The sequence below is a fragment of the Oncorhynchus gorbuscha genome, linkage group LG17 (genome assembly GCF_021184085.1).
Source record: "Oncorhynchus gorbuscha isolate QuinsamMale2020 ecotype Even-year linkage group LG17, OgorEven_v1.0, whole genome shotgun sequence".
Taxonomy (NCBI): domain Eukaryota; kingdom Metazoa; phylum Chordata; class Actinopteri; order Salmoniformes; family Salmonidae; genus Oncorhynchus; species Oncorhynchus gorbuscha.
This window is the reverse complement of record NC_060189.1, coordinates 20779736-20804746: the sequence shown is the minus strand read 5'-3', so window position 1 is coordinate 20804746 and position 25011 is coordinate 20779736. Positions and strand designations below refer to the sequence as shown.

At 41.3% G+C, this 25011-nt stretch overlaps 1 protein-coding gene across 3 annotated transcripts in view; it reads right to left on the bottom strand.

Moving 5' to 3' along the window:
- The window catches only part of LOC124001237 (low density lipoprotein receptor adapter protein 1-B-like), a 75957-nt gene that overhangs the window by 1447 nt on the left and 49499 nt on the right, over positions 1-25011 (bottom strand). Inside the window, exons 6-10 of one of the 3 annotated variants that reach the window (XM_046307882.1) lie at positions 10078-10173; positions 6511-6647; positions 5904-5938; positions 910-941; positions 8-419 (exon numbers count right to left, since the gene is read on the bottom strand). In XM_046307882.1, coding sequence (XP_046163838.1) covers positions 391-419; positions 910-941; positions 5904-5938; positions 6511-6647; positions 10078-10173 — 329 coding nt within the window. In that variant the 3' untranslated portion in view covers positions 8-390. Of the gene's footprint in view, positions 1-7; positions 420-909; positions 942-5903; positions 5939-6510; positions 6648-10077; positions 10174-25011 lie in introns of those variants that run through there. The other 2 variants (XM_046307881.1, XM_046307879.1) reach the window with 2 other exon arrangements.

The following is a 25011-nucleotide window of genomic DNA, read 5'->3' as shown; positions in this document are numbered from 1 at the left end:
CTGGAGGGGAAGAAAGACATTTCACTTATCACATTCATAAGGGAAATGATACCAAATATCAGATGGGATGTGAAAACTCAATACATTGAAATGAACAGACGTGGTAGCTTTAACATTTAAAAGCATTTAAATGACAAATGTGTGTATTGACATGATAGGAAAGATACTGTACAAAAATGTCTCAAACTTGAGTAAGCAACTATAGACAGTGTGTTGGTCTCGAGTTACAGTATCCAGACCTAAACTGTAGAGGCATGTATTTTTAAATGATCAAACAGTGAGGTATGGTTATCTAAGTACTTCACACAGCTACAACTCTCAGGCCTGACTCTCAACACCACTTCACTGCTACGACAGCAACACCACTTGGCTCACCATGTCATTTCTCATTCAGTGATGTTGCAGTAACGGCGAAATGGCTGTAGATGTGAAGCAGAATAACACACAAATCCAAGACCATATGGGCATGGACAAAATGAGAATAAATGACAACAATCAACATGTTAGCGGAGAACCCTGCCGTTCATACACAGCACAGCCTTCCCAAACTCTGTGCACTTTGCTGGTGTAATCTTGGAACCTGTAGTCCAAATTTACACAAGACGGGTAACTTCTCTGTCTTGGTTTGAGCCATACGTTTGCTCAGCGTGGTCTCAACATAAGGGAAGTCAATAGGACAGGGTTCTGAGCCATGGTAATGGGATGCACCTATGAGGACATATGCAACTACAGGCGTTTGTAATGGCAGAATGCTACAGATCCACATCCATGCTCAGACAGATGGGCTGGGTACGGTGAGGATGGAGAGTGACAAAGGGGTCACAGTTGTGGTGAGGGTGGTGAATGGAGTGGGGGTGACTGGGGGAAGTGAGGGTGGGACACTGCACATCCAATGGATGACATCATTACCTGAGTATGATTCAAAGCTATCCAGACTGCGGCTGAGGGGTGCAAAGGAAATGTCAATAGTCAGACAGCTGTTTTACTATTCCCCTATTTTTGTATTATGAAGAACACCAGAGCATTCCCAATGAACTTAAAATGTGCATTAACTTCCTGCAGCCAGAAGATGGCACTGTAATCCTTCTTGAGTTACAGCGATCTTAGTGAGGTCAGTGTCAGTGTTGAGAGTTCCGACTCCTGGGCACAAACTTCCTTCATATAGATGTTTAAAGGAATGTACAAGGAGAGAAGTTTTAGGTGCTCATACAGCTAAACTAAATTACTCACACAGAGAATGAAGGCAAGAAATGTCAACTCTGTCTCTTATTTTATAACTCACTATTTAAAAAACTAAACAGGGATGGAGGATTGTCACTAAAACTGTTCTTTGCTTCAGAAGAAGTCCTGAAGGAGGAAAACCATTCAGTCTAAAATGACAGGCATCCCTGGACTTCCAGAGTTCTGCTACCCCATTATACCACCCACAGCAGGTTGAGGGAGAAAAGCCCATCTGCCAATAAACTGCCTTTTACTGAGAGTTATTTCCTGAAACTCAGAGGAAAAGTCTGATCTCATTTCACCCCCTTCCCAGAGGTAAAATAAAGGAAAGAGCAAGCATTAGCAACAACAACATACCCCTGACTGTCATTATGCAGGGAGTTTATAAACAACCCAGTCAAGAGAATGACTAAAGTCTCACAGACAGAAGCTTCTTTTCTGTCATCGCTGGTTGTGGTCTTTTTAGAAAATCTATACTCAAAGTGCTCTTAGGAGCTTGTTGAAAATCTCCAGTTGCCACTTCCAAGTCTCCTCAAGTAACTAAAAACGATCCATACTCATATCATATATCGGCTACAGGCATACAAGCAAAGCAAGTACTGACATCAGTCAGTTACTGACATCAGACATGTTTGGTCAGTCCAAGTGACAGTGAATCAGTTCAGCAGCCCTCATATGGAGAACTTCCTCTCACTCTTCACCACAGCTCAACACCCACTACTTCAGTAATAAGAGTGCAGCTCTGCAATCAGCGCTCTCTGATAGACAAAAGGCTTGAACCGGGGGGACTCATTTATGGTGTGATCGTAACAAAAATACTCTAAACCTTGGGTGTGCCAGTTTTCCTGCCTCGGTTGGTATTTATCCATTTTGAACATGGGAAAGTGTGTGTATTAAACAACAGCTCTCACCATGCATACACACAACTTCTAGTGGTTGATCAATTGTATTGCAAGCAAATAACGTAATATTACAGATACCTTTGCCATTGGTAAAGAGATCACAGCATAATGTTTTTGACTTAAGGCCTAAATCTTACTCATATTTTCAGACTTGACTAGTTCATTCCCGCTAGACAACAAATATTAGGCTACCATTTATCCATTAATAATTCAATAGCCAAGAAAGCTTGGAACTATATAGACCAGTAACCTATTTAAAATGTTTGATAGTACGGGTAGGCTACAGTATTGCTGTGAGATAGGAGTGCGACATCATACCCCATTTAATATTAGAGCCTATACCAAGGCAGGAGATAGAAATCCAATCATCTATTGATTAACAAAATACTGAACAACAATTTGACTTTTGCGTAGAAGTGTGGGCTGTAGCATTTACATTTAAATAGTTTGAATAGACAATCAATCTTGCAGAATGCGCGGCCAGTGGTTGGCACTCGCTATAGTCGGCATGCATTTTTAGTTTGAAAGTCACTGCAAAATATAAAATATATTCTACCCACACCTCTACAGAAATGTGATCAAATTTGCCATAGCATTTTCTTTTCGAAACAGACATGTCCCAGTTCCAAAATGTCCAAATAGTACAGCAAATGAGGGTGGTTTTGCTACTATGGAAGATTAACGGAAGGCATTTTCCAGACAGGGTTGTAATCGCAACAGTTCGATAAATCCCAATAATTTGTTGCGCACGCAAACACTAGGATCTCCACTTACGGCAGAATTTAGTAAGCAATGTACACATGGTTGATAAATAAGGCCCCAGGTCCTCTGCCTACTAAATTTCCCTCAATTAAAGCAATCTCTGGTCAGACTGCCCATCACTACTCCACACAGTCCCCTGTGGAGACGTGATGGGCACAGCAGCATAGATTAACGGCCTAGTGAGTAATTACTGTGTGTGCAGACAAATAATTATCTGATAACAGCACTAGAATGGTCTCAATGCTTGATTTACCACCCCTCTGAAGCACACTGTCCCTACCGCCAGACAAAGATGAGAGGAGAGGCCACCGTCAGTTTCAAATGAAACAAAATGAAAAGAGCTCAGGGGGAAATGAAAGCACTGATAAGACTGGAATTAGACTAATACTCAGTGGCAACATAAAAAATACATATTGGGAATTGTGATTCAGCATCCCTAAAGACCTCATCAGGACATGTCATTGAAACAAGATGGACTCCTTTGAGCTCTGCAGGAGTTGGGTTAGTTTAAAATGAGCCCTTGAGCAGGGTTGTGCAGTAACTGATTACAAAACAATCTGTAAATGTAATCAGTTACGTTACCAGCCACAATATTGTAATCAGATTAAAGATACTTTTGAAAAACTAGATGATTACTTCTTGGATAACATTTACATTTAGAAATTATGTTTGTGACAAAATACATGATGACATCTTTCTGTTATCTCAATGAAATGAATCATTGAAAAAAGGTGCACGTTTTAGTTTGTTCCAACTCAGAGTCTGACCACGTCCGAGACCACTATGATGACACACCAAATGCATTTGATAGATCCTTTTTGTGTTCTTCTAATGCCTCTTAAAAGGAATATTCCACCACTCAAGTTAAGATATATTACCTTCAAAATACAAAAATACCGCCGGTATGATGCATTTTCAATCATATGATGCAAAATGCATCATACTGGCTGTATTTCTGTATTTTGAAAGTAATATATTTGATAACTTGATTGCTGACATGCAAAACATTTTGGGACTATATCAACAATGGACTAATGAAACAAATACCAAAAGATAATTTTTGGGTGGATAACTAATCAGATTACATTACTGAGTTTGGGTAATCCAGAAGTTACATTACTGATTACAATTTTGGACTGGTAACTACAATAGTAACTAACGGATTACATTTAAAAAGTAACCTACCGAACCCTGCCTTTGAGGAATTCCAGTCTGTACAAGAGCACAGAAAATACACTGAAGGACGTGTCCAGTTAAACTTGAACCTGCTAGTTGTATGACCGAAAACCAATGCTCTGTGTATTTATCCCGCAACCACTGCCATTGAAGCTTGCAGAATACATTCTATCCAAAGTCCTCACTTAAAAACCTATTGTTAAATCACTGCTTTTGGGGGACTGGCCATTAGAAAGGCAGGCTGAGAAAGCAGAAGATGAAGTTGGGCGTTGAGGCCAGTAAATTAAACACAGCCAGTTTCTTGGATATAAGTGAAGCGAGTGCCCAGCGGTGAGCCAGCAGGTGGGAATGGCAGTGTTTATAAGACAAGCCTTAAACTTTTTGGGATAGGGGGCAGTATTTTCACTTTTGGATGAATAGCATGCCCAGAGTGAACTGCCTCCTACTCTGTCCCAGAAGCTAATATATGCATATTATTAGTAATGGATAGAAAACACCCTGAAGTTTCTAAAACTGTTTGAATGATGTCTGTGAGTATAACAGAACTCATATGGCAGGCGAAAACCTGAGAAACATCCAACCAGGAAGTGGGACATCTGAGGTTTGTAGTTTTTCCAAAGCTTGGCCTACCAAATACACATTGAGATATGGATACATTTGCACTTCCTACGGCTTCCACTAGATGTCAACCGTCTTTAGAAACTTGAATGAGGATTATACTATAAAGGGGCTCATGAGACCTCTGAGTCAGTGGTCTGGCAGAGTACCTTGGTCTCATGACGCGCGCTCCCGACAGAGTTACCTCTCGTTCCAGTGCTTTTCTTCAGACATAGGTATTCTCCAGTTGGAACATTATTGATGTTTTATGTTAAAAACATCTAAAAGATCTATTCCATACATCGTTTGACATGTTTCTAAAGGACTGTAATGGACCTTTTCGAGTTTTTGTCTGGATGAAGTGCCTGCGCCTCATGAAGATGGATTACTGGGCTGAACACGCTAACAAGTGGCTATTTCAACAAAAATGACAGACTTTTTGGAACTTTATGGAACATATCAGTAATTTATTGTCGACCTGGGATTCCTGGAAGTGCCTTCTGATGAAGATCATCAAGGTAAGTGAATATTTATGGTGTTGTTTCTAACTTGTTTGACTCCAAAATGGTGGATACTCCTCTGGCTGTTTTGGGCTCTGAGCGCCGTTCTCAGATTATGCTTTTTCCGTAAAGTTTTTTTGAAATCTGACACAGCGGTTGCATTAAGGAGAAGTCTATCTTTAATTCTGTGAATAACACTTGTATCTTTTATCAATGTTTATTATGAGTAATTCTGCAAAATCATGGGATGTTTTGGAATCAAAACATTACTGCACGTAAGGCGCCAATGTAAACTGAGATTTTTGAATATAAATATGCACATTATCGAACAAAACATACATGTATTGTGATGTCCTATGAGTGTCATCTGATGAAGATCATCAAAGGTTAGTGATTCATTTTATCTATATTTCTGTTTTTTGTGACTCCTATCTTTGGCTGTAAAAATGCCTGTGTTTTTTCAACTTGGCTATGACCGAACATAATCATATGTGGTGCTTCCGGTGTAAAGCATTTTCGAAATCGGACATGATGGGTATATTAACAAGATGTTTATCTTTCATTTGCTGTATTGGACTTGTTAATGTGTGAAAGTTACATATTTCAAAAAAATATTTTTGAATTTCACGTGCTGCCTTTTCAGCGGAATGTTGTCGAGGGGTTCCCGCTAGAAAGGTTAACCATCGGCTATTGTGTGTGTGTGGTAATGCAGAGGGACTGGACAGGGCACAGTAAAATCACACACCTTGAGAAAGCTTCATCCAGACCATCCTCAAGCTCCTGCCAGACAAAACACACATATAGACAAGGTCAAGGAAAGAAGACCATATCAAAATAATTGAAATACTGTTTAAAAAACTAGATTTGTTTCAGAAAGGTTTACAGTAGGTAAACTACAGGAAGTGATGGCATCATGAATGGCTCTTTTGGCTTTACAACTATAAATGGAACGTTTGGATTCTGAGCAGCTAAAGGAAACACACACCTCTATCCAAACGTTTCCTGTAATATAAGTATATGATTGCAGAATAACAGCTCCACACCCTCCCCTGCTATGGGGACCATCTGATAACTCTTGTTCTATTCAATGCACCATTGTCCTGAGCTAAACTCAACCCATAATCGTACTCTACTATAAAGACACTGCCTTTGAATCAAGTATGTATGCTAGGAGCTACTGTCAATATTGTATTATTTCAATCTTACCCTTACAGTATACTGGTAGTCATTCTATGTCCATTTGATGTAACCATACAGCTCTCCAAGCCTTCATTCTCTCATCCATAAAGCATCGCCCCTCTTATTAAGCATGTGTAGCTACAGTAGTTCTATTCTAGCCCCCATTCTCTTACCCATACAGTATTGTTGTTCTCTGTGGTGTGGTTGTGCATCATGAATGAGTCTGGTTCGCTCTCCTTTGTCCCAGAGCGCAGCAGCAGCGCCACGTTTGCTCCCTCTGCCAAGTCTAGAAGGTTCCCTGTGGCCACTTCTGTAACACAGAGAAAACAAACATACTAGATTGATCTCAGAGGGAAGAACCGTACTTTCAATATCAACAGCATTGCAGGACTTCTGTACAGACATCTATTACATATCTTATTGTCACATACCGGCACCAAAACCCCACGCACACTTATGACCATCATGTGAAAACATAACAGTAACATTGAATGTTGTGCAATGTAACAGGAATATTTAGACTCATGGATGCCACCAGTTAGATAAAATACGGAACGGTTCCGTATTTCACTGAAAGAATAAACGTTTTATTTTCGAAATTAGTGTTTCCGGATTTGACCATATTAATGACCTAAGGCTCGTATTTCTGCATGTTATTATATTATAATTAAGTCTATGATTTTATATTCGATAGAGCAGTGGTAGGCAGCAGCAGGCTGCATTCATTCAAACAGCACTTTCATGCGCTGTTTATGACTTCAAGCCTATCAACTCCCGGGATTAGGCTGGTGTAACCGATGTGAAATCGGAAATGGCTAGCTAGTTTGCGGGGTGCGCTCTAATAGCGTTTCAAACTTCACTTGCTCTGAGACTTGGAGTAGTTGTTCCCCTTGCTCTACAAGGGCAGCGGCTTTTGTGGAGCGATGGGTAATGATGCTTCGAGGATGGCTGTTGTAGATGTGTTCCTGGTTCGAGCCCAGGTAGGAGCGACGAGCGGGATGGAAGCTAAACTGTTACACTGGCAATACTAAACTGCCTATAAGAACATCCAATAGTCAAAGGTATATGAAATACAAATGGTAGAGAGAAATAGTCCTATAATTCCTATAATAACCTCAACCTAAAACTTCTTACCTGGGAATATTGAAGAGTCGTGTTAAAAGGAACCACCAGCTTTCATATGTTCTCATGTTCTGAGCAAGGAACTTAAACATTAGCTTTTTTACATGGCACATATTGCACTTTTACTTTCTTCTCCAACACTTTTTTGTTGTTGCATTATTTAAACCAAATTGAGCATGTTTCATTATTTGAGGATACATTGATTTGATTGATTTATTATATTTAAGTTAAAATAAAAGTGTTCATTCATTATGGTTGTAATTGCCATTATTACAAATAAATAAATGTTTTTAAAAAATGGTTGATTAATCGGTATCAGCTTTTTTTGGTCCTTTTTTTTGGTAGGCGTTGAAAAATCATTATCAGTCGACCTCTAATAAGAATTTGTTCTCAACTGACTTGCCTTGTTAAATAAAAAATATATAAAAACATGCGCATCTGTTTGTCACTTATTGTCTTATTGATAAGTGGGCACGGAATAATCCCCCGACACACACACACCTCACCATGATGACTGTGCTGTAATGGGATCGTCCCCAATGACTGCTGTGAACGCAACTATTTAATAGGGTTGTGAATCTGTGTGTGTGTGTGCGCCATGTGTGCTTATTGATTCCCTGGTCAGACAGAGGGGTGTCAGTCCCCTGAGAAGAGAAGGTCAAATCTCAGTAGGTTCTCCAAATCTGTCTCAAAGTTGTACTTGGGTCTATTAATAACCTCATATACTTCCTCCTCTTTTCTCTGCATAAGAGGAGGCCCCCAAAAAAGGAAGGCTCATAAATGATAAACTCAGCCATTGCCACTGGTTCCCTCCATCCACGACCTCTGACATTTACTGCATCTTCCCTATCACTAAGAAAGCCATTATTAGCAGGAGATTATTCATTGTATCGGTCTGTCTGGGATGGTGAAGGATGCAGGGGGGAACCACAGCACTCTTCATCACCACATTGGGTCTGGGGCTGTGTGCGGGGGGCTTAGGTTGAGAGTGGGATGGGTGTGGGGGCTTGGAATGGGTCTGGGCACCGTCTGGCAGTTTGGCCCCAGGGAGTGAGTGGCAGATTGAGTCAAGAATATAATTTTACAGGCCTCTCAGGAACGACATCTCCATGTAGAGGACACAGGAGCATGTGCCCACACCCGCGCACACACACTAGTTTGTGTGGCAAGCAGAAAACTGGCAGAGAGGGAAGATGGGAGGTGAGTATCATGTCTCCTGAATAAAGCTGAATAGTCTCCAGCAACACTCCTCCCTGAGGTGAATAGGAGGAGGTGAATACTTACTGTAAGCACTTTGCATCTCAGTCAAAACAACTTCCTTATGGGTCTAAGCCACACATCCCTCTATGGGACTCAAGGAGCTCAAGGACAGCCAAAAGATGAAAGGGACAGGGATGCAATCCCCTTACACCAAGCCTCTATGTTACAAAAAGACAATTTCTGGGTCAAGGGGTTTGCTCTCCTCTCTAGAGATGATCTATAAACCACTGAACCCAAACGGGCCTGATCCTATTGTAATCGTGAGCTGATCCAGTCCCATCCCATGTTAACAGTATGAGATGAGATTTAGATGGATCCCACTCTGGCAGGCTGGGGTCCACCTGGCCAGACTAAGGGGACGCATGGCCAAGCTGATGTTTTAAGTCTGCTTTCTCTGTCACGCCCTTGCCTTCGAGACTAAGGCTTATATTCTCAATTTTGGTTAAGTAAGGGTGTGACTAGAGTGGACATTCTAGTTTCTTTAGTTTTCTGTTTCTATGTTTTGGCCAGGTATGGTTCTCAATCAGGGACAGCTGTCTATCGTTGTCTCTGATTGGGAATCATACTTAGGCAGCCTGTTTTTCCACCTTAGTTGTGGGTAGTTGACTTTGTTAGTGCCTGTATAGCCCTAGTAAGCTTCACGGTCTTTTTTGTTGTTTCTTGTTTTTGTTGGCGACATTCATAATAAAAATAAATGTACGCTCACAACGCTGCACCTTGGTCCGGTCATTTCCCTGAAGAAAGATCGTGACACTCTCTGCGTCACACAGTGACTGACCCCTGTGATCCCCTCACAAGGGAGGGAGGGTGAGCGTCATCCTCTCTCATGCTCTGGATCAGGAATGCAGCACTTCAGGGCCTAAAACTGCACAGGCCTCACCAGCAGGATTTGAGGAAATGGTCACAGAGACTAGAATCTCTCTGCTTACAGAATTCTACAGAAGAGGAAGCTAATAGCCACAAAGAATGTAGATCCCTCACGCTTTTCAAACAAACAGTGTTTCCTGCTGTTGGACTTCTCACGTGTCCATGGCAGAAGTCACTGTTCTCCTTAACATTCCACAGTGCAAAATATATTTGAAAAACAAAGAGCTCAAATAAGAGAGACAAGATCCAGAGAAAAACAGATCACCATTACTTCCTACTGAAGTGTTGATCATGTCTACGTGAGTATCTTCAGGAGAATAAAGACTGTAACCAGCGTGAGGGAAGGATGGTGGATAGAGGTGTAGACGGAGGAGACTTATCAAGCACCAGATGGACATAGTCACCTGCCCTGGGCTATATGAATAGCCTGCCCATTAAATATTATCCCATCCCTGAGGCCCTCAGGCTGAAACTTCAGGCCGGTGACTCACCTCCTCCCTTCAGACTGCCCAGTCTGGACGAGCTCTCCGACTGGCTACTACTTGCTCCTTCCCCATCTGACCCAGACTTCGCATGCATCTCCTTCTCTGTGGGGGGGGGAGAAAGACCGTCAGCGAAATACAGGAGAACATTTACATCTAGCTGATCATGTTTGTGATGTCTGTAAATTATAGTTGATCATTCTCAGCAGATATCAGGCACTTGACCAAACACTCTAATACTGTATTTAGACAAGATGCCACAAAGACCACAAGCTCTGTAGTAGCTACACTTACACATGTCAGTCTGTAGCCACTGGCAAGGAGTTTTAAATAGGGAAGAACCAAACACTGGTCATGTCTGTAGCTTCAGGACCCAGTCTGACAGGCAGGCAGTTCCTCCTTTGCCTTAATAAGGAGCATCTGGGTCACATGGATAAGGCCTGTCTCCTCTCCTAACATTCTCACCTGCTCGGAGCAGGGCTTATGTTGAGCATAGACCCAAAGAGCTTTCCTGGGATTTCCTGGATAATCTGAATGTTTTTCTCTGATTTTCAGTCTCAGTCTACACAGTATGGTTTATATACCAAGAGAAGCATCTCTACAGGCTGTATAGTCCTATAAAATGCACACACAAACATACACATGTATGGACACAGTGCATTCGGAAAGTATTCAGACCCCTTGAATTTATCCAAATTTTGATACGTTACAGTCTCACTCCAAAATTGATTCAATTGTTGTTTTTCTCATCAATTTACACACAATATTCCATAACAAAGCAAAAACAGGTTTTTAGAAATGTTTGCAAATGTATTAAAAGTTTTAAAAAACTGAAATGCAGTGCCTTGCAAACGTATTCACACCCCTTGGCGTTTTTCCTATTTTGTTGCATTACAACCTGTAATTTAAATTGATTTTTATTTGTATTTCATGTAATGGACATACACAAAATTGTCCAAATTGGTAAAGTGAAATGAAAAAAATTACTTGTTTCAGAAAATTCTAAAAAATAAATAACTGAAAAGTGGTATGCATATTTATTCACACCCTTTGCTATGAAACCCCTAAATAAGATCTGGTGCAACCAATTACCTTCAGAAGTCACATAATTAGTTAAATAAAGTACACCTGTGTGCAATCTAAGTGTCACATAATCTCAGTATATATACACACACCTGTTCTGAAAGGCCCCAGAGTCTGCAACACCACTAAGCAAGGGGCACCATGAAGACCAGGTCAGGGACAAAGTTGTGGAGAAGTACAGATTAGGGTTCGGTTATAAAAAAATATCAGAAACTTTGAACATTCCACAGAGCTCCATTATTAAAAAATGGAAAGAATATGGCACCACAACAAACCTGCCAAGAGAGGGCCGCACACCAAAACTCACGGACCAGGCAAGGAGGGCATTAACCAGAGAGGCAACTAAGAGACCAAAGATAACCCTGAAGGAGCTGCAACGCTCCACAGCGGAGATTGGAGTATCTGCCCATAGGACCACTATAAACCGTACACTCCACAGAGATTTATGGAAGAGTAGCCAGAAAAAAAGCCATTGCTTAAAGAAAAAAAATAAGCAAACACATTTGGTGTTTGCCAAAAGGCATGTGGGAGATCTCCCAAACATATGGATGAAGGTACTCTGGTCAGATGAGACTAAAATTGAGCTTTTTGGCCATCAAGGAAAATGCTGTCTGGTGCAAACCCAACACCTCTCTCATTACCCCGAGAACACCATCCCCAGCATGGAAGCATGGTGGTGGCAGCATCATGCTGTGGGGATGTTTTTACATTGGCAGGGACTGGGAAACTGGTCAGAATTGAAGTAATGATGGATGGCGCTAAATACAGGCAAATTCTTGAGGGAAACCTGTTTCAGTCTTCCAGAGATTTGAGACTGAATGGTTCACCTTCCAGCAGGACAATGACCCTAAGCATACTGCTAAAGCAACACTCAAGTGGTTTAAGGGGAATCATTTAAATGTCTTGGAATGGCCTAGTCAAAGCCCAGACCTCAAACCAACTGAGAATCCATAGTATGACTTAACGATTGCTGTACACCAGCAGGAACTCACCCAGCTTGAAGGAGCTGGAGCAGTTTGCCTTGAAGAATGGGCAAAAATCCCAGCGGATAGATGTGCCATGCTTATAGAGACATATCCCAAAATACTTTGGGATATGGGGGGTGAATAGTTATGCACGCTCAAGTTGTTTTTTTGTCCTTCTTTAACAATAAAAAAATATTTTGCATCTTCAAAGTGGTAGGCATGTTAAGTAAATCAGATGATACAAACCCCCCAAAAATAGATTTTAATTCCGGGTTGTAAGGCAACAAAATAGGAAAAATGCGAAGGGGGATGAATACTTTCGCAAGGCACTGTATCACATTTACATAAGTATTTCAGACCATTTACAGCAATTACAAGTCTTCTTGGGTATGATGCTACAAGCTGGGCACACCTGTATTTGGTGAGTTTCTCCCATTCTTCTCTGCAGATTCTATCAAGCCCTGTCAGGTTGGATGGGAAGCGTCGCTGCACAGATATTTTGAAGTCTCTCCAGACATGTTAGATGGGTTCAAGTCTGGGCTCCTACTGGGCCACTCAAGGACATTCAGAGACTTGTCTCGAAGCCACTCCTGGGTTGTCTTGGCTGTGTGATCAGGCTCATTGTCCTGTTGGAACCTTCACCCCAGTCTGAGGTCCTGAGCACTCTGGAGCATGTTTTCATCAAGGATCTCTCTGTACTTTGCTCCGTTCACCTTTCCCTTGATCATCTCATCTTTCCCTCCCAGTCCCTACTGCTGAAAAACATCCCCACAGCAGGATGCTGCCATCACCATGCTTCACTGTAAGGATGGTGCCAGGTTTCCTCCAGACATGACGCTTGGCATTCAGGCCAAAAAGTTCAAGTTTGGTTTCATCAGACCAGAGAATCTGGTTTCTCATGGTCTGAGAGTCCTTTAGGCAAATTCCAAGTGGGCTGTCATTTGCCTTTTACCGAGTGGCTTATATAAAGTCCTGATTGGTAGAGTGCTGCAGAGATGGTTGTCCTTCTGGAAGGTTCTCCCAGAGTAATGTACTTCTGTTTTTTATCTGTAATAAAATGTGCAAAATTGTCCAAATCCTATTTTCGCTTTGTCATTATGGGGTATTGTGTGTAGATTGATGAGGGCAAAAGATTATCTAATCCATTTTAGAATAAGGCTGTAACATACCAAATGTGTAAAAAGGTAAGGGGCCTGAATACTTTCTGAATGCACCGACCATATCCACTATGGGTATGCATTGCATGCATTTCTCCATTCCCTGATTAATGGTGAGTTATTTTCTTGACGCACAAACAAATACTTGTTATGCACTCTAGAAAACGAAAACACAGTATCTGAGCAGGCTTGGTCATTCTTAAAAGGCCTGGCTACTGACCTGCTGTACCTAATGCTTCCATTATCGTCAGTGGAGATTAAAAGCACATCTCAGCCTGTCCCTCAAGGGCATTGGTTACATTAAAGCCTTTTTAGGATTCCTTAGCCATCGTCCAGCTGAAGCATTAAAAAAACATAGCCCCCCTTCTGTGAATCCCATTCTCCAGGAGAGCCAAGGTGTCTGAGTGATGACTGGGTTCTAATCCATTGCCTGGGCGACTGCACCCTTATTTCCACTGAACTGGATAGACCCCAGATAGGGTGAGAGAGAGTGTCATCAAGCATTGAAACAATTCCAAATAATATTGAGATGCAAAATCAAAGCTATGTGTTTACTGTAAAATACACTTCAAATCACTATTTCTCATGCAGAGAGATGGAAGCTTATACAGATTTGGGTCAGGGATGCAGTTTACAGAAATATGGTGGGGTGGGGGTGCAATGATGTTCAGCAAAGAGACAACCACCCTGATGTTCCTACCCACAATCCTCTAGGGCCATGTAACTCACGGAGCAGTCTCAAAGCTTTTTAGTTCTCTCTCCTTCTGCCACAAGAGAACACAACTACTTCCTTTGATATCTCCCCAAAGCCCCACTCCTTTCTACTCCTCTCCCTCATCAGCCACATTGTGTAGAACAAGACACGACACAGCCCAGCACATCAGAGGGGTTAGCACTCCTGATGGCTTGGAGTCTGAGCAAACTCTGACAAGGGACAAGGGGGGAGAGATTGAGAGGACGAGGAGAGAGCGCAAGGGGAGAAAAGTCGGCACTCCTAATTTGCAGCTTTAATATTCATTTTTGAAATGCAGAGTGGAACACAGAAGCGGGGAAACTAAACAGTCCTCTGCTGCCTTGATCTCTGAAAAATAATGAAATAAAATGGAAATGCATCCAAATTAAAACACCATCAAAAGGCTCTGTGGTAAACACAACCTTCTCCTGTCCAAAACCACTAAAAAGGGGGGAGTAAATGAAAGGCTAGGGGGTGTAAAGGGATGAATAAATAACCTCTTCTTCACTCTCTGTGAGACAGGATCAAATGCACAGGCACCCAGCTGTCACAGACAGGACTGAACTGCCATTGTCACATACTCCCACCCCCTCCCTCACCCCTTCATCTCGGACAGTGACAAACAGAATGAGGGGTTTAGACTAGAAAAACAGGAACTTCACAAGGATCTAGGTAGATGTTTGAGCGGGATGGAGTTCTACATCCACTCCCACTAAAACCTGCAGCGTTTCATACCACACCTGCCCACTCCCGCTGGTTTTCAGCTATTAGGCCAGATATAGTTTCAAGGGAGCAGAGTTGGAGAGAGAGCAGACGCTTGCACTTTCTCTTGAACTAAGTTTTGCAAATACGTAGCCTATCTTTTAGGAGTGGGAAATTTTGCAGGCAAAGACAATTAAGTGGGTAATAAATATTTATTGAAATAGAAAAATGTGCAACGCTCGCTCACCATGGTCCGCACGTTGCAATTTTTTGATAGCACCTCAACTCACGTTGGTTGAGTGCCTTCTACTTCTCTGCATTATCAATATTTATTTACAGACACTGTTACTTTCCTTGGAAAGATAACTGCCACATGATTCTCAGTCCATGCATAGGCAGCCTACTCTATTTCATTGAGACCACACATATAGCCAAACTCGCACGCCAAACTACTGTAGGAGAGGTAGGCTACTGAAATTGAAGAAGCAAATTCTGAGTGTGTGTGAATAATGCGTCAAAGGCTACTAACACATACAAAGCATTAAAACAACCGCTTCCAAATAATATGAGGGACAAAAATAAAATGTCATCCCAAAGTTGTCTGACCACCCGAAAATGCAGAGCGAGCCCGCAATGGTCTCTGTCGGGACCCACAGGTCTATGCAGCCCTCTAGATCCAGTTACCAGACTAGATAGACAGTCACAAAATACAGTTTGAAACATCTAGAAACAAAATATAACTGTATGCTTGTTGCAACTGAATCTTGATAAGATTAGACATTTTATAATCAAACAAGAAGAATGGACCTCTGATTGTAAGGCACTATGTTCAGAAGACAACATCGTAAGAGAGGGCGTGCTATATGGAGGGGTGAATAAGGGCTGTGGCGGTCAAGAAATTGTCAGCTGGTGATTGTCTCGCAAATATCTGCCAGTCTCACAGTAATTGACCGTTAATTAACATAAATACATTTAGCATCGCCTGGCTTCCACACATAACCTACAAGCCACTGATGCAGATCTTTGGAACATCTACATTTTAAAAAGTAAAAATAAATCCATAGCCTACACAAATCAAATCAAATGTATTTATATAGCCCTTCGTACATCAGCTGAAATCTCAAAGTGCTGTACAGAAACCCAGCCTAAAACCCCAAACAGCAAGCAATGCAGGTGTAGAAACACCATCAATAAATTCATTATGTATTTTAGACAGGTCTAAAGAGACAAGATATGAAGTAAATGTAGTCTATTTCAGAAGAACAGAATAGCATACTCAACACTCTAACCACTAGGCTACGCTGCCGCCCCAGCTACGCTGCCGCCCCACCTATACCCGACCCTGCTTGCACAGAGTGACAATTTCCGTAGTTAAAAGAAATTCATGTTAGCAGGCAATATTAACTAAATATGCAGGTTTAAAAATATATATTTGTGTATTGATTTTAAGAAAGGCGTTGGTGTTTATGGTTAGGTACACATTGGTGCAACGACAGTGCTTTTTCGTGAATGCGCTTCTTAAATCACCCGTTTGGCAAAATAGGCTGTGATTCGATGACAAATTAACAGGCACCGCATCGATTATACGCAACGCAGGTCAAGTTAGATAAACTAGTAATATCAACCATGTGTATTTAACTATTGATTATGTGAAGATTGATTGTTTTTATAAGATAAGTCTAATGCTAGCTAGCATCTTACCTTGGCTCTTTGCTGCAGTCGCATAACAGGTAGTCAGCCTGCCACGCAGTCTCCTTCTGGAGTGCAATGTAATCGGCCATAATCGGTGTCCAAAAAGGCTGATTACCGATTGCTATGAAAACTTGAAAAATCGGCCCTAATTAATTTGGCCACTCCGATTAAATCGGTCGACCTCTACACTAGTTCCTTTGTGACTTGTTTCAGGAAACTAGGCAACCTTCACGCTAGCCATGATTAGCTGAGATAATGAGTGTGCTGGACATGCCAAGAGAGGAGTTCAGATTGGTCTGCCATTTAGCATGCTTCTGTCTATAACATGAGCTGGTCAGTATGTGTAGGTAATCCTTTCTAACAAGACTTTATTGAAAGATATCATGTTGTAGAACTGCATGAGTGTTGCTCTCCACTTTCTGGAGGACCGAGTTTTGAAAGTCAGTGGAATGAGTATGATAGCTAAGGAGATGGAGAAAAGTCTGGCGTTTGATTGCAAATATGCAGACGGAGTCAAAACGAGAACACACAGAAGGCTGTTATATAACTTCTTCGGGACAGGGAGCAGTATTCGGAAGTTCAGATGATTGAGGTGCCCAAAGTAAACGGCCTATTACTCAGGCCCAGATGCTAGGATATGCATATAGGATCTGGATATAATTGGTAGTTTTGAATAGAAAACACTCTGAAGTTTCTAAAACTGTTAAAATAATGTCTGAGTATAACAGAACTGATATGGCAGGCTTAAACCCAAGTAGAATCCATACGGATTTTTTGTTTTTGAGGTGTCTGCCCATTCAAATGCTTGTTTATGGGAAAATAAAAGGAATACCTCCCAGATTGCAGTTCCTAGGGCTTCCACTAGATGTCAAGTCTTTAGAAAGAGTTTCAGGCTTGTTTTTTGAAAAATTTGCTTTTTAGTTTTTCTAGGTGGTTCTCATTTTGACTGTTGTCTTGTGGCGTGCGTGGATGAGTGCACACACTGTAATGAACATACTGTTCTCCATCAAATTGTATAGTTTATTTACATATTAGGGTACCTGAGGATTGATTAGAAATGTTGTTTGACTTGTTTGGATGAAGTTTATTGCAATCCCAAGGGTCCCAGCTACATAAAAAATGGTCGTTTTGCTCGATAAAATCCTTCTTTATATCCCAAAAACTCAGTAATCCACCTGTTCCCCTTGTTCAAAATGCATACAAAGGAATCCCAAAAGTGTACAGTTAGCTAGCTAAAGCTGGCTAGCTAACATTACGTGTATGATTTGTGTAGTTATATTATTCGTATATCAGAGCCATTTGCATTGCTAGTTATAGCCTAATGTTAGCTAGCTAACATTGAACCTGGTTGGTTAGCTTCTTGCAGATTCATGTAGGGTAGTAACATTATGAGTTGGAATTATGGATCACTATTTAGCTAGCTAGCTACATGTCTAAACAAAAGACATGTAACAAGTAACTGTTTCAATAGTACGTTAAAGATGTCACCGCGACAACTGTCGACAGACGTAGCTGGAAAATTCGCTCTGGCTATCTACTCCGATTTCAGAGCACTCTCGTTTGAGTGTGCTAGAGCGCAGAATAACTGATGAATTTACTAACACTCAACACCCCTTGAATATGACCGTGTCATTAAACGTTGGCAAAAAAGCGTAATTAAATTGTTGCCAGCAGCACAGTTGCAGTCACCAATGCGCTGGATAACATAAAAATAGCCTAACCAGCTCTGCTAGGGCAAGTAAAATGGTTAGAGTGAGCGGTTCTCTGTAAGTAGCTAGTAAGCTAGCCAACATTAGCCAGTTAGCTTGGGTAATTGACTGCTGCTAGGGCAAAATGCTCGGATCAACCCTATTCCCCGGCCAGAGCGTCCAGTGTGTGCTCTGAACGCTTCAATGAAACGCTCTGAATTTACCAACGGACAATCTGACAAGTTTATGAATGCCCAGAGCACACTCTGGCACTCCAGATTAAATGTACGTACACACTCGTAGTATAAACCAGCCTTTTGTCTTGAAATCTTTGGTTGTTTAGTACATGGCCTCGTGTGAATCCTTATAGAGATGGGTGAGGCTAAGGTTTTAGAGGGTGTGAACGATGCTGAATGGATGTAGACAAAGAGCCCTCCAGTAGGTGTACCAAAACATTCAATGGCCATTTTCTCAAAAGTGAGGTTACATGTTTATCAACTTTCAAAGCAGAATTACTTTCCCATTGTTCTTCAACTGTACAACTGTAGTGTATGATATAACATTTTCTAGCTCTGAGTCTCTACTTTTATACAATATAAAAACAATTTCAAATTTTTCCAAAGACCAAATCGAGCAGGTTGGTCACATTTAGCAGACAAGATTTGCTTAGAATTCTGTATTTTATAGTATGAAGAATACAATTGAAAATAGCTGAATAAAATATAAAGGATATTTTCTACAAAAGATTTGAGGGAGTGAGCACATGCGGCTATTCTGTGTTGAGCGGTTAACAAAGAAACAGGTCTTCCTATATGCTTAATAGAGTTATTTATGCAACTTTAGCTATGATCAAAACATATAGCCCAATATTTGCATTTTTAATAGATTCTATGTCTGCATGATGCGACACTAATGACAATTTGAAAAAAGTTGCAGGAAAGGCATGAGCGCTGCATGTTATTTGCGCAGGCTGGACACATTTCAGTCTCTCATTCACAATTTGACAAGCACTTGATAATGGCCTCGAATTTCCCAGCAGCATCCCCTTTGTGTGACAGTTAGGCTCTACACCTGTTGTAAAGCGGATTCATAATCTTAATTTTAAGAATGTATTCTGCCACTTTCGTTGCGATAAAACCTTATCAAAACATATAGGCCTATGGGCTAGGCTAGTGTACATGAAAAAGTTGCACAAAAAAGGCATGCGCCTCTTCGCGGCTTACTGCACAAGCTGGGGATCATCACAAGGCTAATATTGTCACCCATCAGACTTGTGCATGCTAATGGTCCATTCAAAATCCTGTCTCGAAACAGGGGCAGGGGAAAAAAATCCATGTCATCTCTCACAATGAGTCTTATGCTGAAACTACACTTCCAAAACCTACCGCTCGTTCACCCATCAGCAGACTTGTATCTGGGACACCAACACCAACTGCTGGTGGGGGGGGGGGGGGGTGGTCCCGAGAAACAAGGGGGGGGGAAATACAGGCCCAGACCCATTATGAGCCTCTACATGCAACACTGTACGAGGCTGCCCGATCAGGAAACAAATCAAATCTTGTAAACTTTCCCATGAGAACAAAGAGGAGCGGACAAGCCCCTTCGACAGGGATAACTTTAGACTGCACCTTGAGATGTCTCTGAGGTGTCCCACACGGGCTTTCCACCACCCACAAAAAAATGGTAACGTGTTCCGGTAGGATAACATTACGCAAGCAATTGGTAGAGTTGCTGGTCCCCTTGGGTACCAGTACCAATGCCAGCAACAGTCAGTCCAGCCACAATCAGTAAGAAGGTTAGAGACCTAACAATTCGAATTGCCCTTGATAACAGATGAGGTAGTAGTCACTCAGATTGCAACACATGGAAGGGAATCTCTGAAACACTCTTCTGACCATTAACACACATGCCGCTAATAAATAGAACCCTCCATTCAGGAGGAAAGTTATTAGAATTCATGAACCATGATCACACCAAGTAAGACTGGTTCAGTTGTTATAGAGTACTTCCGTCGTGAGGTTGGCTCCTCAGTGGATAATGTCGCTATGAAATAAACTCCTTCATACCCATCGCCACTACAATGGTGTAAGACACATTGACTTGTGGCAAAACATCTACAGGCCCCCTCTTGGCATATGGCTTGAGGTCGGCACAGATTCTTACTGACACACTGTTATTGACATGGAAATGATCTGATGATGTCAGACTGATTCTGCCCAGGTTGCAGCCGACAAGGATACTTAATTTTCTTGCCCTTGGCATGTGTGCTTGTGCAAACAAGGATAGTGGTGTGTTGCTTAGGGCAAGTAGGATCGCCCTAGACATGACATTAGACAAAAATGCCATGATAGAGGCATTTAGCCAAGACCGTGGATGTATATAGAATATAGTCCAACTAGATGATTAAGGTGTGGTAACTATATAGTTTGTATATTTTTTTTGTTTGTGTTTTTATACATTTTAATTTCATTTTCTTTGAGTGATAGCGTTACAAACAAGTTCCCATATGACCACCAGTTAGTGCCACAACGACACTCATTCGGGGAAGAAATGTAATGATGTATTTTGTGAGTGTTGTGTGTTATTAACGTACATCTAAGTTACTGCCTAGATCCACCAGCCTGGACAACCAGACGACGGGTCTGGAAAGAAGATCCACAACCATGGCCAGTCTTGTAGTGGTCTGCTGCCTGCAGAAATCCTACCAGGTTGCAACTTGCCAAATCCACCAGAGGGGGACTGTCATGACTGTCCAGTAAAGATCCAAATAGGTCAGATCAGCTTCGCACTAAATTACTTTGGCCAGACGCCCTTTCACCTGCAGGTGGGAGAAGGGAGCTGGTGGGGGGTTGACAGCTCACACCCTGTAGTAAATCAAGGACAAGAAAATGCAGCCATCTCCCTCTCAGAATTCACACAGGAATGTACCTTTGTTTCACAGAAAAGTTCCCACCGAAACTCTAACACATTCTAAAGTGAATACTGTAACAACATTTTTAACATAGAACGTGGGGAATGGTCAGAGGCGATCTAAAGAATGTCATTTTGGTTATTCATTTGAGATGTCATTAAAAATGTTAAAGGAAATATTGTAACTTGAAATGTACACACACTATATGTGTGAAGTGTCCATCCTCTAACGTTGTGCATGAAATATGAAACATGATTAAAGTGTTTTTGTTAAGAGAGGAATGTGATTTTAGAAACTATAAGAGGAAATTGTTTCTATAACTTTGAACAAGTATGTAGCCCCCTGAGTGAGTTCAGAGAGCGTGTCAGCATGGTGGAACCGCTCCTTTTGAATGAACTGTATAAAATGATGGGATAAGAATTAACATCAGACCAGAAAGACATTGAGCTACAGCTCACATTTAAAGTGGTTGGAACTCTTAATCTCAACACGAGGTAGAGACGATAGTCACCTCCCGGACAATCACTGGTACACGGCTGATTAGCTGTCCTAAGTAAAGTGTCAAGAAAAGTGAAATAAAGTGGGACCATTCTACTACTCTTCTCAAATCACTGTAGTACGCTACTCTCATCACCCCACAGAGAACCATCGACACGGCTGTCTAGCCTATCTTCAAAGAATAATGTTCCAGAGCGAGTGGCAGTAGAGTGAGCTCTGTAGCTCTGTTCAGGACTAAACGACAGGTCGCCAGATGCCGGGCGACGGCAAAGGAGAGCAACAGTCAGCCCCTCCAGGATTCTGTGATTGCATAATTCAATGCAAAACCAACCAATCAGCGCATATTATGCTAGAGTGAGCTAATTTTGACCAATCAAGGTGAGTGGCATTTTACTCAAACTTGTACTCCGCTAACCTTGGCTTTAGTAGGGTGGTCGGCACTCTATACTCTCCCCAGTCTGTCTATGGAGACGCTGCTCAAAGCACGGAGTGCAATTTGTCCGCTTTGCAGTTTTAAACTCTCTAAAACTTATGTTACCACAACCAATGACTCCGCAGTGGAGCAACTGATATGGAGGAGGATGAAATGGACGATTACATTAAGATATAGGCCTAGATGAACTAGGCCCTTGGTCAATTTGCAATTAAGACATATTATATCTCAAGTTCATCTTCCATGAAAACAATTAGAGACAAAGTGCTCTTTTGGGCTGTTTCTTTTTTTTGACTAAACACAGCTCTTTCTGAACAAAACGAGAGGTGGGGGGTAACCAAGGGCCTAGCTCATCTAGGCCTATATCTTAATGTAATCGTCCATTTCATCCTCCTCCATATCAGTTGAACATATAGTGTGTGTACTTTTGTTGAACCTCTGAGATAGCTCTTTTTTTAAACAAAAAAGGTGTGGAAGCTGTTTGTTCAGGAAAATAAACACTTTCAATGTTTCTATTTTTTTGTGTTATGGATTATGCTTGACATCGTCCTAAAACTGAGCACATATTACTTTTTTGCTTTATATGAAAAGAACATGAGATAAAACATCGCAAAATATATCCCAGAATTTAAGAAAAAAGCTGCCGCAAAATCAAGCATTTTTGGCACCAGAAATTAGAAAACATGTAGCAAAATCCTGGAGGGACTGAACAGTAAGAGATGGGTGGGGACCCGTTTTGGACAATCAGGGCCTTACAAGTGTGCCGCAAAAAGGCCCAACAACCTTTCTTCCAAGAAGGCCTGGTTCTGACAGAAATACATGAAAAACAAAGACATTTACATGTAAATACATTCAGGCGTTCTTACTCCAAATGTGTGGCAGTTTGTGTGCAAAGAAAATGATTACTGTGAGAGTAGTTTCTAAATGTACCAAAGTATTTTGTCTCTGGCCCCCCCCTCCCCTCTCTATCCATGTATTTTGTAACAAGCCACCATATAGTCAGTCCACTAGAGACCTGTTTTTAATGTATTAAGTATGTTCATCCTGTGTTACCATTTATCTAGCTAGTAAATAAATAATTAAACCAATTTGTGTAGTACTGAATCATAAGTAAGGCTGGGGTTTTTGCAGAGGCAGGAGGTTACAACTGTTCAGAATTATATGATAAAGGTTATGATTAATAAGTTGACTGTTTATAGATGTGATAGGTTAAGACCTTTAGAGTTTCATTCGGGAGATGGTAACTCTAACTTCTTGGCGCACCCATCCCTTTAGCGGGATCATGTTTGTCAAATTCAAATCAAATTACTACAAATATTACATTTTCATGAAATCCCAAGTGCAATATATCAAAACACAGCGTAGCTTGTTGTTAATCCACCTGGCCTGTCAGATTTCAAAAAAGCTTTACAGAAAAAGCTATCCAAGCGTTTATGTTAGGACATCTCTCTCAGCAGACAAAACATTACAAACAGCTAGCAGCAAAGTAGACGGTCACAAAAGCAAGAAAAGCAATAAAATGAATTGCTTACCATTGATGATCTTTGGATGTTTGCACTCACAAGACTCCCAGTTACACAATAAATTTTCCTTTTGTTCAATAAGGATTATTTTTATATCCAAAATACCTCCATTTGGTTGTCGCGTTTTGTTCAGAAATCCATAGGCTCGGGCGGTCACGACGGGGCAGACGAAAATTAGTATCCGTATCGTTCGTAGAAACATGTCAAACGTTTTTTATAAATCAATCCTCAGGTTGTTTTTACAATAAATAATTGATAATATTTCAACCGGACCGTAGCTTTTTCAATAGGAGAGAGAGAGAGAAAATGTCTGCTCCAAGCTGTTGCACATGCAAAACTCTGCTGGCATCCAGCCATCCACTGACCCGATGTGATCGTTCTCGCTAACTTTTCAGAATAAAAGCCTGAAACTGTCTACAGACTGTTCACACCATGTGGAAGCCATAGAGAAAGGAATCTGGTTGATATCCTTTTAAATAGAGGGAAGGCATGAAATGGAACAGAGAGGTTTCAGGAAAAACAGCAATTCCTGGTTGGATTTCCCCCAGGTTTTTGCCTGCAATATCAGTTCTGTTATACTCAGACAATATTTTGACAGTTTTAGAAACTTTAGAGTGTTTTCTATCCTAATCTGACAATTATATGCATATTCTAGATTCTGGGCCTGAGAAATAGGCAGTTTTATTTGGGTACGTTTTTCATCCAAACATCAAAATACTGCCCCCTACACTCAAGAGGTTAAAGAACTGCTCTCCTGGTGCCCCAAATCCTAATGAGTTAATTGTTACCCGATGAACTATTTTAAAAAGATAAGATAAAAAAAGAAAATTGGGTACCAATTAAACATACAGTGGCAAGAGAAAGTATGTGAACCCTTTGGAATTACCTGGATTTCTGCATAAATTGGTCATAAAATTTGATCTGATCTTCATCTAAGTAACAACAATAGACAAACACAGTCTGCTTAAACTAATAACACAAACAATTCTACATTTTCATGTCTATTGAACACACCGTGAAAACAGTGTAAGTGTCACAGTGTAAGGTGGAAAAAGTATGTGAACCCTTGGATTTAAGAACTGCTTGATCCTCCTTTGGCAGCAATAACCTCAACCAAACATTTTCTGTAGTTGCGGATCAGACCTGCACAACCGTCAGGAGGAATTATGGACCATTCATCTTTACAAAATTGTTTCAGTTCAGCAATATTCTTAGGATGTCTGGGGTGAACCGCTCTCGAGGTCAGGCCATAGCATTTTAAAAATCGGGTTGAGGTCAGGACTCTGACTGGGCCACCCCAGAAGGCATATTGTCTTCTGTTGAAGCCATTCTGTTGTAGATTTACTTCTGTGTTTGGGGTCGTTGTCCTGTTGCATCACCCAACTTCTGTTGAGCTTCAATTGGCGGACAAATAGCCTTAATTAATTTTTCCGGCGATTATAGCAAGCTTTCCAGGCCCTGAGGCAAACCATGACGTTACTACCATACCATACTTTACAGTTGGGATGAGGTTGATGTTGGTGTGCTGTGCCTTTTTTCTCCATACATAGTGTTCTGT